This window comes from Polyergus mexicanus, unplaced genomic scaffold (assembly GCF_030449975.1).
Source record: "Polyergus mexicanus isolate NDT 795.1 unplaced genomic scaffold, iyPolMexi1.0 SCAF_4, whole genome shotgun sequence".
In the NCBI taxonomy this organism is placed as follows: Eukaryota; Metazoa; Arthropoda; class Insecta; order Hymenoptera; family Formicidae; genus Polyergus; species Polyergus mexicanus.
The window spans coordinates 7,385,151-7,399,049 of NW_027223324.1; the positions used below are offsets into that span (position 1 = coordinate 7,385,151).

General features: G+C 43.6%; 1 protein-coding gene across 1 annotated transcript; it reads right to left on the reverse strand.

Moving 5' to 3' along the window:
• Positions 1-9,621: 9,621 nt before the first annotated feature.
• Positions 9,622-13,175, reverse strand: LOC138932831 (uncharacterized). The gene is made up of 5 exons (XM_070295018.1): positions 12,974-13,175; positions 12,338-12,819; positions 11,758-12,113; positions 11,187-11,642; positions 9,622-11,080 (listed from the first exon to the last, which is right to left on the reverse strand). The coding sequence occupies exons 1-5, from the start codon at positions 13,173-13,175 to the stop codon at positions 9,622-9,624; spliced, it is 2,955 nt and encodes a 984-aa protein (XP_070151119.1).
• Between the last annotated feature and the right edge of the window lie 724 nt (positions 13,176-13,899).

The window sequence follows — 13,899 nt, forward strand, 5'->3', positions numbered from 1 at the left end:
CTTTTACGTTGCATTGTGCTACTTCCAGCACAGTGACGAGATTGAGAAGCACCTCAGACACCTCGAGACGGTGCTTCGTTCGCTGAGGGGGAAGAGGCTTATAGTTGCGGTAGATGCCAATGCTCGATCGTCACTCTGGGGTTCCCAAGAGACAGACGAAAAAGGTGCAAAATTCGAAGACCTTATCAGAGCACACGGCATAGAAGTGGTCAATGAAGCTGGACAGGGGCCTACTTATTGGACGACAAGAGGTTCGTCATTCATCGACGTAACCTTAGCGTCGCCCTCCGTGAGCCAGTTCATCGGCGAATGGAAAGTGAGGGCCGACTGGACTAGCAGCGACCACAACTCCATAGATATCAGGTTGAGGGTGCCGAGAGAGAAAGGTAGAGGGGACACCGCGAACACAAGGTTCGACACTCGTCGGGCCGACTGGGAACGATTCTCCCAAAGCCTGACTGATCTTTCAAGGTCCAAGCTCGAGGTCCTTGACCTGAATTCGGTGGAGGACGTAGAGAATATGGCCGAGACCCTCGCAACAGTCCTCAGCGAGGCATGTACGGCTTCGATGCCTAGAAAACGGCGTTTCCGTAAGTCCAACCCGTGGTGGACTAGAGAATTGACAATCTCAAAGAAGAGGCTTTATAGATTGAAACGTGCCCTCCAAAAGGGGCGGGACAAACCTTTGTGCCATGAAGTGCTGCTGGAATACCGTTCTTCTTTACGGCAACACAGCAGAATGGTCAAAAAGGTAAAGCTCGCAAGCTGGCAGGAATTTGTTACGTCGTACGGCAACTCGGAACCTTGGGGCTTCGTCTATAAGCAACAAGCGGAAAAACTCCGAGTAGAGAGTGTTCTCAGTACACTCCGGCGTAGTAGTACTTTGTCTACTATCAGTTTAGAAGAAACAGCCAGCTACCTTTTGGACGTACACGTCCCAGATGACCGGATAGCGGAAGAAACACCCCAACAAAGCACATTAAGGGAGAATGTGCTCGTTGCGCCCGATACGGCCGATGCTTCTTTCTTCACAGAAGTAGAAATGATCAAGGCGTCTAAAACCTTTAGGAACGATAAAGCACCAGGACTCGACCTCATTGAGGTTAGAGTGCTGAAGGCCACGATAAAAGTGATCCCCGGTCAGATCACAAAATTGTTTAATGGGTGCCTTCAGTGGAGCGTCTTTCCCTCAGCCTGGAAGGTGAGCTCACTTCGAGTCCTACTGAAGGGCGAGGACAAGGATGAGAAGGACCCAAAATCTTACAGGCCCATCTGTCTCCTCTCCGTGGTAGGGAAACTCTTTGAGAAGCTAATTAAGCTTCGCCTTACGGACACGTCATTGGCTCCGGGTAGGGTCTCCGATCGGCAGTTCGGCTTTATGGCTCGAAGGTCGACGGAGGACGCGGTTGTGGAGTTGCGTCGTATGGTCTCTGCCTCTGAAAAGAGGTATGCCGTCGCGCTGCTTTTCGACATCTCGGGGGCTTTTGACAATGTCTGGTGGCCTCTTGTGTTAGACGCGTTAAAATCTAGAGATTGCCCTCGGAATGTTTTCGGAGTACTGCAAAGTTACTTCGACAACCGTAGGGTTAAGCTCTCTTTTGGTTCTTCGGAGGTTTCAAAGCGGGCCACAAGGGGGTGCCCGCAGGGCTCTGTTCTTGGTCCGGCCTGCTGGAACCTTATGTTCGACGACCTTCTAAAGCTTCTGGAAGGCTCGAACATCCTATTTGCGGCTTATGCGGATGACTTGGTAATGATCGTTAACGGTAATTCGCGGAAAGATATCGAAGTAGAGGGTCAACGCGCGGTGAGCCTTATAACAGATTGGTGTAAATTCGCGAAGCTACAAGTATCGGAACGAAAGACCGAAGCAATCGTCTTAAAGAGCAACGCGATCGTAAGAAACCCGATAGGTAGACGGGGAGAAGACCGCCCGGATAGGAAGCGGAAAAATAATAGAAGAATCGTCGATTTCGTAAATAGGCCGCCAACGATAAAAATCAACAACGCGAAAATACGATTTAGGGAAACGGTTAGATACTTAGGAGTGCATCTAGATAGGTATATGAAAGTAAAGTCGCACTGCCAAAAATTAAGTAGCAAAACCGGGTTACTATTCGGGAAATTAGGTAGGTTAGCTAGAGCCGCGTGGGGTCTTAGATATAAAACACTCTCCACAATATATCGTGGGGTCTTTCAGCCGTGCGTAACGTACGCCGCCGCGGGGTGGGTCAATTTATGTACGGAGAGTGATATTAGAATCCTTAGAGCCGCGCAGCGTAGAGCGTTAATCTCGATAACCGGCGCTTAGCGTACAGCGTCCTGGGAATCGCTTTGTGTCGTGGCCGGGATGACACCCGTCGACATTTTATTAAAAGAGTACGTCGCGAGATATAATGCGCGTAAGGGGTTGACCGCGGAAATAGGAAACGTAATAATACCCGCGGAAATAGAGAAAAAGAAATCGTTCGAGCGTGTCCGGGAAGAGGCGATAAATATGTGGCAGACAAAATGGTCTTCATCCATGAAAGGTCGTACCACGTTTGCCTTCTTCAAGGACATTCGCCAAAGACTGGCTACATGGTCCTTGGAAACCAATCATTGGAGCACACAGGCCCTCACTGGACACGGAGACTTCCGGGAGCGACTCGAGTCGTTTGGTCTCGTCGATAGTGATGTGTGCGTATGCGGGAGTGGAATAGATACGGTTCAACATTTCTTATTGGACTGTCCACTCTTTGACGCGCAGAGGGAGGCTCTGCGTGATTTGGTTCTACAAAGCGAATGGCGATGACCGGAGGCGGCACACTTCTTCGTGTCGAGCTCAGAGGTCTACGCAGCATTTGCTGATTTTTGTTGCGAGTCCCTCTGGCTGAAGGATTCGAATCGCAGTCGTAGTTATTGTTTAGGATAGATTGTTCAGCTGGGGAAGTCGGAGTCCTCCGCCATGAAGGTGCGGTCCCGTAATCTTCTCGGACAAGCCGCACATTCGAATGATCTTCGCGTCGCGTAATTTTAAGTTAGAGGTTAAATAGGTAGGTCTCCAAAAACCTGTTATCCAATGGCTCTCGAGTCATTTCCCCCTCTCCCATCCAAACCTTATCACATTTCCTCCCAAATCTCTGCCCAAACAGGGTCAGGGCGTGTATCCGGGTCGGGATACAATGGACAGGCCTCCCCGTGGTTCCCCGTGGGCGCGTTGGTAAGCAAAGGGGTCGCTGAGTCGGCTACGAGTGTGTGGACCGGCGGCCCTGAGGCAGGAAGGTGGGCTTGCAGGCGCGGCCAAACTGTCCATCCTGCGCATAAGATCCCGCAGGCGCTGCTGGATTTTTCCATCGCCCGTCTCGGAGCAACGTCGCTAGGCAGTGGATACAGTAGTAGCGTATGCCTGTTTGGGTGATGTAGCACGAATCGTCGCCTCCGGATGGCGATTCACACAATAACTGTCTGTCTGCCAGTCTGTCCGCCGGTCTGTCGGTCTGCCGGTCTGTGGGCCGGTCCGCCGGTCTGTCCGCCGGTCTGCCGGTCTGCCGTCCGTCCGTCCGTCCGTCCCTCCCTCCCTCCCTCCTTCCCTCTCACCCTCCCTCCCTACCTCCCTCCCTTCCTCCCACTCTCTCTCTCTCTCACTCTCTCTCTCTCTCTCTCTCTCCCTTCCTTTTACGCACACACTCCGCCATACACACATCGCGTATAGCAATCAGCTGATTGCAGCGTTCGACGAGCGACGATCCGGAACAGCTTTCGCTAAAGTGACGTTGTTTTAAGAAATACGTATTCCTGATGTAATTCTAAGACATTTTCTTCTTTACCAAAACTTTATTTAAAGCATAATTTTATGTTATAAGATAAAATAATTAGCGACTCATGCGGTGGTAGTAACGCGTCGGACGGTCAGCTGCGGCGCGTTGTGCCGCTCCTGCCTGCCTTCTGTACTCGACGCGTGATTTGCTGACTATTTTTGCTTATAACTCAAAAATTACGCTTCAATTCAAATTTTGGTAAAGGAGAAATCGTTTTAGAATCGTATCAGGAATACGTCATTTTAAGGATGGAAGGTTGTTCTGAAACACCCTGTATATATATATATATATATATATTTGTATGTATTATAACTGAATTTATATTAATAATCTTTTTCGCAAAAGATTAAACAGCTTATAATGAAGTCAAAAAATAGCTTGTATGTGATATAATATGGTTGAATGTCGTCTTGTATTTTGTTTTGACTTTCTTTGTCGATTGTGTTAGTCCGGATCTACAATAGATGTAGTAAGCCCTAAGCCTTAAGAAATTGATTAATCACAGTCAAGTATTCTCCTCATACTTGATTGTGATTGGTCAATTTCTTAAGGCTAAAGGCTTACTACACCTATTGTGATTTGGACTTACTAAAGGGATTATCCTTCTGAATTCAGTAGCACTTCTATTTTAGAAAAAATGTATTGATATAACTTGATATATCTTCTTGGCATCAACATGCAACACTTTTCTATATTAGTATTTTTTAATCAATATATACATTTTAATTAATATTTTTAATATATTGTATCATATACTTTTCCAATATAGAGGCTGTTCGTATAGTACATAATCAAATAACCGATGCAGAGATTGTTAGTTCTATATCAAAATGGTTTGCTCAAGCTACCTTGAGATGTCAGAGAGAAAAGTATGTATAAATATATATATATATATATATATATATATATATATATATATATATACATACATATATGATATATATATATATATTTTTTTTTAAGAAGAAAAAAAAATAAAAAATGAATATGGGGGAAATTATTATGAAAATAGGGAAAGAAGATTTTCTTCCAGACCTGGCAGCCAAGTATGAATGCCAATCATAATATTACACCAGGATCCAGGCTAATCAAACACTTAGGGACCCGCCAAAGGATTGGTTAAGTCTAACTATAAATATGAATGCCAATTTCGACAATATTCAAGATTCTAGCTAATCGAACTTACGGACTCGCAAAGGAAAAGAATTGCTTGAGTCTAGCAATAAGGATGAAATGCCAATCTTGATAGTGTTCAAGATCCTGGCTAATCAAACTTACAAACTCGCAAAGGAGAAAGAATTGCTTGAGTCTAGCAATAAGCATGAATGCCAATCCTAACAGCATTCAAGATCCTGGCTAATAAAACTTACGGACTTGCAAAGGAGAAAGAATTGCTTGAGTCTAGAAATAAACATGAATGCCAATCCTAACAGTGTCCAAGATCCTGGCTAATCAACCTTACGGATTCGCAAAATGGAGAGAAGGTTCAAAGGAAAGGAGATATAAAATATTTAATGACCAGAATTTAATTTAATAATAATATTAGTAAATATGTATGCTTGTATTATATTAATCAAAGATTCGAATTTAATAGCAAACTATTCTTTTTGAGAGGAAGGGAAAAATAATGTAGGAGAGAGGTAAAACAACAGAAAGAGAACAAAATAAAATAAAATTCTTTAGTAGACTCACTACTTGTGTGCAAAGGAAAAGATGATTACTTTTTATGACCGAGTGATGAGTAATCTTCTGCCCTTCGCGAGAGAGCTGGCTGGAAAATTTGGCTCGGAGATCGGGTTGATTCCAGTAGTGTTCGTTGATATATCCAAGAGTACACCACTCGTCGCTTGGCCGCACGAATATTATAGTTTCTTAAATTATATAAATATAACTCAACACCGCACAACGCGTGGAAAAATGCGAGGATAGATTTATCGAATACTATATATTGATACGACAGAGCGATTGAAACTCGCTGTATATACAACTTGGAGTCATGGAAAAACGAATACTCGAACCCGGAGCTGACTACTAGCTAAGTAGTGAGTCGGTTGAAAAACGAAAACGAAGTGAAGTTTCGAGCGAAGGTTTCACATATCCGCGAATCTTACTGTCTTCTCACGTACTCTCTCTATTAGGCAATCAGAATTCTTGTTTAACAAATCAAATCTTTACCCTTTACCCCTCTCATGAGTAGAAGGTGCTATCCTTCCAGAAGAAGATCCAGAAATTGCATCTATTGGTATAACCTTTTGTTTTTAGAAATTAAGTCCAGCCTATTGGAGAGTCCGTTATGATCGGCTAAGTTAACATTTTTATTATTTCCGTTGAAATTTATCTCAAACAGATAACACAAGAGGGTCGTCTGACAGGCGAGAACGCGGTGTCAAGTATCGCGAGTTCTGCTTACGGATTTTGGTTTCATCTGTAAATCATCGTCCGTGTCCTTCCCCTTATTCTTTGTCTTAAACCCTTGAGCCCATTGCGCGGACCTTAGAGTTGAATATTTCATCTATTTGTTTGTTTTCCGTACGCACATTGTCTAGATTTCTAGCGTTCGCGGGTCTTCTCTCTCTCTTTTATCTTTGTTTAAAATTTTCAAATCTTTGACGTGGGTTTTAATCCTGGAATATATATTGATCCATCTCAAATTTTCAAATCTTTGACGTGGATCTTAGTCTCGGAATATTAATTGATCCGTCTCATAGTTAAAAATTTTTATTTTCTTGGAAGATTAGTCTCGCCTACTAGATGTCTCCTTGTTTATTGTTTACGTCGTGTGCAGAAGGGTTCCAGAGCGTAATTTTTTATATCAGTAAAAGAGTTTTTATGAAAGAAAAGGATCGTGGAGTCCACCCACGTAACATGTACTTATGTACAATTACTTATATTTATTTTAATGTCTCAACATAAATTAAATATTTATTTAGACACCAATTCAGACTATCTTATATCTGATAATGTTAATATTCAAGAGAAGCAAAATAACAATAAACGGAAACAATCTAGTGAGTATTTTCCGTCGGTTTATGATATATAAAAGTATTGTTATATTTAATGTTTTTAAAGTGTTATTTTAAAATGCCTGTAGTCCTTTAAGTTATTTATTATATGTATATGCACTTGTAATAATTCGTAAAACTTATTCTATAAAAAATTTTAGCAAAAATGTTCTTGACTACTAATTAACGTATTGTATATATAATTTTTAAAGTGTTGTGACAATGTAAAGTTTTGTTTTCCAATTTTTTCAATAGTTATAATTCATGCATAGGATATTTTTGATAATTCAAGGCACACAAATGTGTAGGTAGAATTCGCTAATCTAAACATAAAATTTTGTAACATTTTGCAGATTTTGTAATATTCAAAAATTAATTGCATAATATTAGCAAATGAATCGGTGGCCATATTTTGAGTCATGATCTTAAAGAACAAGGATTTGAACAAGAATTTGTTAACAATTATCTGTACCATATATAGCAACTGCGGACGATATATAGCGACTAGCGTTTTAATGCAATCCCATTTTCTATATTTAAAATTTTTAGTCTCAAAAATTATATCTAAAATATTCTTATATTATATAATTATTGATTATTCGAAGGATTAATGATTCTTCGAATAATTAACAGTTCTAATGAATGTTTAAGTTTGATCCACTTTACCAAATATTTTAAATGTTATTATGCTAGGGGATGGGAGTCATTTGTTAGGCGATTATAAACAAATTGCAGCATTTTCTTGGAGATTATGATTCCAGAGCACAGATTACCGCACATGCGTTCGCTGATATTCAATAATTAATATATTGCTTATTAATAATAATAAATACCATAAAATATGCAAATGTCACATAGCTATCGTATTTAATTTGGCGAACTATACCTACACACCCTGAGTATACCAGTCACCCTGTATATGCTTATAATTTACTTTCATACATATAAGTAATTTTTTAAATAATACCTTACTTTTCTTCTAGCATCTCTTTATGGATCAATGAAAAGAACTGGTTGGTCTCAGCAAGAAAAGAACACAGCACTAAAAGTATTTTCTGAACATATGAAAAAACTGAAACTACCATCTTTACGAGAGATTCAAACTGTAACGTTTCACTTTTCCCGTATGCCGCGGATCAGGCTTATCGGTACCAGAATTCGGGAGAAGGGGAAAACGCTAATTCACTCTTCCTCGGTATAAGCGGTTTAACAATTAGTTTATTCAAACAGTCATTAAAGATTTCACACTAAAAGTTATAATCACAATGAGACATGCGGGAACGGTGTGTACAAAGATTCACGTAAGCTATAATCATTTACAATGAGACATGCGAGAGCGGTGCGTACATACGGAATTTTTAATTCTTTCTCGCGCCGCTACGCAGACGCTGTATCCTGCGTTCTCTCTTTCGCGCTTTACACGGACTCTTTCTCGCGCTCTATATAAATTCTTTGTCGCGTCGCTATGCCAACGTCATATCTCGCATTAACACTTTTTCGCATTGCTTTATATAAAATAGTTCCGAGAGCATAATAAAAAGATCGTGAAACGTCCGATCAGTCCTATTTGTAATATAACTTGACGCAGATTCGATAAACTATTCTAACTCAAGATTTGCGAATAAATCTTTTGCGAGAATGGAAAGTTATTCTAGCTCTGCAAATCTGGAGCTAGAACAGTTTTTGGAATTTGGCTTAAAATCCATTATAAATAGGACTGATTGGAAGTTTCCGCGATCTTTTATAATGTAGAAATACTCAAAAAAACTCGCGCGTATCCCGCATTTGTTATTTTTCTCTCTCGGAGTATTTTATTAAAGTAAACTATATTAAACGCGAATATTTATTACATTTTCGGATATACAAATTATATTATTTATAAAAAACAAATTATAATATTCGCGCAAAACGCGCATTCTTCGCGACGATTTGTAGAACGGCCACCGATGTTTCGAATCCCGAAATTCCAAGTCGAAGAATACAAGCGAGCGATGTAAAACTTGTACTTTTCGATTTGAAATTCAGAGACATCAACCAATGTTTCTCATCCCGAAATTTCGAGTCAATATGAACAATCTTTTCCTTGATTCAGAAACGTTGGAATTCAATAATAAAGATTAAAAGTACAATAATCTGTGTTATTATTTATACAATAATCTATATTATTTATAAAATAAACTGTTGTTATTTATAAAATAAACTATTATTTTATACTAACGATAAACTATCAAAGTTTAAACATTTTAAAAAGCACTCTTGAGAGCGCGATGGATAGAATGGCGAACGCGAGTCTCGCGAAACGACGAACCGTCTTTACAGCGGTATTCTATAATGCCCCCACGGTAAAATATCCGTAGTTCCGGGTATCTCGTATCGCTTGTCGTCATGCGGACTAAGCGCGACCTTCGACTCCGACACCGTGTATACCTCGTGTAACTTGGACCTGACGCAAGACTGTTCGCGCCTCATCTCGATCCCTCGTCGAAGACAGCGCGCGTAATCGTCGAACGTTATCGTTCTCGCAACGACGCCGCTCTTAACGCCCTTGATCCTCTTAGTATCGCCTCTACCGTCGACTCGCAGCGTGTACATCTTCGCTCTGAGCCCGACGAATTCCGTCATAATCGCGCCGGTGTTCTTGTCTTTCATCGCACCAGGTATTTTCTTGTTAGCGAGAGGCATACCGTATACATTGTTCGCTGCGTAATCGCTTGTTTCGAATCTATCGTTGTCGCGCTTCATATCCTCGTACGACCTCGCACTCGACGCGATAAATGAGACTATCCTCACTCCGTGTCGGTGTACATTATTCTACACTTATCTCAATATAACGGTAGCATATACTCGTAGTGAAATTCGTGCAAGCGAATCTTGGACACGTCGAGGATGCACATACCCACGTAGACCGATTTGTTGAACTTAATCTCGAGTTTGCGCAATTTCACGGCTACGAGATCCTCCGCGAAGACGCTTCTACTGTGAAAGTTCGGCTTCGCGATCATCGCTTCCGCACCGTATCGCCCGTTCCATCGAGTCACGAGTCGGACTTTCGAATGATTGCGCACGATCTGCATGGTCTTGCCGAACACGGCGTTATTCATCAATTTGTACAGATTTTTCTCGAACTCGTTTTTCGCGTTAATTCGTAGTCGCGTATTCAGTTCGATGTATCCGCGCAACCACGGGGATTGCGCAAATCGCAATATTCTATGTATCCTCGTAACGCGTAATCCGTGTCGAACGCATTGCTGCAGATTGCGATAATACGTCACGTAACGGCTCTTATCGTACAGCGTGGCGAGAAGTTTCTTCTCTCGTTTTCCGGACAGCTTATCGCGCGTCGGGCAAAACGGCAAGTCAGCGTGAGAGTCGTGAAGGTCGGACGGATACGCAAGGTCGACTTCTAGAATATAACCGATAGGCGAGTTTGGTGTCACGGACATTAAGTCAATGCTCATAACGTCATCGACCCATTGAAAATCTTCGTAAGGCAACAATTGACACATCGCCCAACCGTACAAATTATTTATATCAAAGTACATGAGATGATAAGACCATCGTTCCGAGGGATCGTACGACTGTAAATACTTGTTATTAGCGCGCGCGTATCTATTGGAACATTGACTTAGCCCGCCGCGTATTCCGCGTTCCACGAACATCACCATATCGATGTCGGTTAATAACTCGAATCGAATACCTGTATACTTTAACATAGCGTCCCACGTGTATCCAGGTAACGTGTAATAGTAAGCGGTATCTAAATTGTAATGTCTCATACATGTGTCGCGAAAATTTTCGAAGACATCGGCCAATAGAAGAACGTCGGTTTTTAAATATAAATCGCTATAGTCGCCCAGCGTCTCGACGCGAAACCGCTCCCAGACTCTTATCGCGCGCACGTAATCGCTCTCGGATATCGCATTAGCGGTCAGCGAACTGTGGAAAGCTTCGCGCAGCGGTAAACGAGTCTCTAGCAATGTATCGATGTCGTCGACGTACTCGTACGGAAACACGCCCTTTCGCGCGAGAAGCTCGAAATCGGCATCGTCGAGATCGGAAAATTCCGAACGCACGATCCTCAGCTCGCTCTTGTCGAGATACGACGCTAATTTTTCGAGACCCGTGCTTAGAAACTTGAAAGAATCCACGAAATGCAATTTCAAACGTCTCCCGAACCATCTCTCATTCGACGCGTCCTCGACGTTCTTCGCGAAAGAGATATACGTTTTCTTCGTCAGCGGCAATAGCTCGACGCTGCCGGGAAAAGCGTTAGCCACGTCTCTAATAATGAAATGCGCGTCATAACCCAATAAATTGTGAAAGAATACGGGATACGTAAATATTCTTATAATTTAGATTACAATTCGAATGCGACGGACCTCTGTACCGTCCGGTCAGGTGACAGTAATCGCGCACGCGAGCGTCCACCGGCTTGAACGGTTCCTCGCTACAGTGCGTCGCGCTCATAAATCTATCCCACTCGTCCCGTGTAAGATCCGTCATAGACACATCGGTGTCAAGAATAGTCTTCGCGCGAAGCGCTAGATCGTACAGTTCTTTAACGAACCACAATACGCAATCCTCGCCGCGATAAGCTCTGTAAGTCGAGTTAGCGTCATCGAACGCGCATCGCGCGTAATATCCAGCACTGTAGATTTTGTGATACTGAACGATGGACGTATTCGACATTCTCCTCTCCTCTCTCTTCTCCAGCGCGCATTCGAGATCGGCGTACACCACGAACGGAAGTAGCTCTTTTCTACCGTAGTTGGGAAATTTTAGCCATTTGTCGTTTTTTGTAGGAAGGATTATAGCGCACTCGTTCATCCTTTTGCAGTCCGCGCTGTGAGCCGATAACTTATTGCTCTTTCAAAAATAATGCATGCATCTGCGACATAACGCACATTTTTTTTTAAATCATACATTATTCGCGATAAATTTTTTTAGTTTGTACTCACCGATCGCATATATGCGCTTTATTTCGCCTACCGCTCAGTTGCGAACCGATGAGTCGAGACAGATCTTGATTCTTGATCCATGAGAAATGCGCCGTGTTATCTCGTTGCGTCGTACCGCTCAGATACAGCAGATTAACGTGTCTGTCCTTATCACCGGTAAGACGCAGAGGAACGATACAGCGGCTGCCTTTACCGTCCTTTTTATCCAGAACGGTATACGCATTGATGGATACGTTGTTAATACATTCGAATCCAGTAATTCCGTTCAGACTCATGGGAAACTCGACGCCCTCCAGATTCAACACCGTCGAGTAATGAGGATACCGCGAATTTTTCTCGACCGGATAGAGCGGCGACTACCGCCCACGCGAAACACGCGTTGTCCATAGACCGCACGTTGACCACCGCTCTCTTCAACGCGATCTCTCGCGGTATCTCGGCGTAATATCCGGCCCGCATAGGATTGTACCTATTCACGTTCACCGTTAAATTTAGTATTCGCGATAATGCCCATCCGCTATCGCGCTCCTGAAACTCCTCCAGCGAAGCTAGAATAACGTCGACTACGCGCTTCTCATACCACTCTCGCAGATTGGAAAGAGGTAGAAGGATAATTCTTCGTGGTAATAGTCTTAACATCGATCTTGTCACCCGAGACGAACTCGCCGATGAATACGGTATTGACTTTGACACTATTATATCCATCCATAACATCGCGTATACGATAGAGCACGGTATCTCTAGCGTCCTCGAGAAATCGTAAAGATTCGATTAAATCAAAATTGATAACCGCGCCGGTTAAAACGCGTCTAGAGAAAGCCGTCTCGATCTCGGACCACGAGAATCCCTCGCGTCTCTCGACGCCGCCTCCCGCGCGCTCGAAACGTCGACGCAGATCGTCACTCGCGCCCGTTAATCGAACGATTCGAGCGATCAGAAAATTGATCGCGCCGGTGAATCTCCCGGCGTTCGCCTCGACACGGCTCTCGCAGAGATTCGAGACGCTCGTCACATCGTCGCGCCCACGCGCGATACACGTCCTCCGTTGCGACGCTCCGCGCGCTATCGAGAAGATCCGCGCTCCTCTATCGTCTCTCGATCCGTCACTCGTCGTTCAACAAACGCCAAGATCTTTCACAAATAAACTACGTTTTTTCAGTATCGAACTCTTTGATATAGAACAAAGTTCTCGTCGCGCAGCCGCCGCACCAATTACTCGACACGTCGAAGACCTCGTCGATGAGATCGCAAGCGGCTACTATCTCGTTATACACCGATTTTTTCACGTGCGTCGATATGCTTCTCACGAAACTCAATTTACGCGCGCAGTCCGCGCAAAATCTCTCGTCCTCCTCGAAATAATTTCCGTTATGGAATCGGCAACCGAACGTGTAGAAGCAATGCACGACGTGATTCATCTCCCACGAAAATTTCGGAACTCTATATCGCCGCTTCTAATTGCGATAAAGTAAATAACCGGCGGCTCCGACGTTCGCAAAAGGTTCGTCGAATCGCCTCTCGCATAAACTCCTCCGCGAAGCCGATCTTATCTCTACAGTACAAACAGTCATCTATATAACGTTCGCGCAATCCCTTCTTCAAGCAATTCGGTATCTTTAAATTCTGTATATTGTCGATACTTATAATTTGAATATTCAACACTCTTCCGGCTAGTCTAGTTAAAGCGTCCGATGCGCGTTTCATCGCGCCGCGAATATTCTCGAACACACTAATATCTCAAGATCGTCGCGGCATCCTTTTATAACGGAAAAAATAGCGAGGACGCGCCCGATTAACCGAGCCGGATACTCGCACCCGGACGCGCATCGTCGCCGGGAAACGGAAAAAACTCACCCCGAAACGCGATAAGCGCGCTCATAACGACGCAAGCGTCTTAACATAAGCGCGGCGATACGAGCATCGCCGCTAACCGCTCCTCTCTCCGTTCGACCGCCACACCGACGATCCCCGTCTCTTTTGACGCCGGATACCCGACGTCCGTTCGCGGATTGCGCGCTAGAAGCGGCGCGCCACCTCCCCCTAAGGCACGCTAAGGTCGAGGCGCGCCGAGGAGGAACCGCGACCGCCGATCGACCGGGGCGTCATCTTCCGGGCGATCTCGTCGACTCGTACCCGCTCCCT

What these genes read in the sequence shown, in the direction of transcription:
- LOC138932831 (XM_070295018.1), bottom strand. Translation starts at nt 13,175, where the DNA reads ATGAATCACGTCGTGCATTGCTTCTACACGTTCGGTTGCCGATTCCAT. An exon ending in CTTTCCAATCTGCGAGAGTG is followed by an intron (nt 12,114 to 12,337) that starts GTATGAGAAGCG and finishes CGTGGGCGGTAG; the next exon opens with TCGCCGCTCTATCCGGTCGA. An exon ending in TACTGTCACCTGACCGGACG is followed by an intron (nt 11,081 to 11,186) that starts GTACAGAGGTCC and finishes TTTCATTATTAG; the next exon opens with AGACGTGGCTAACGCTTTTC.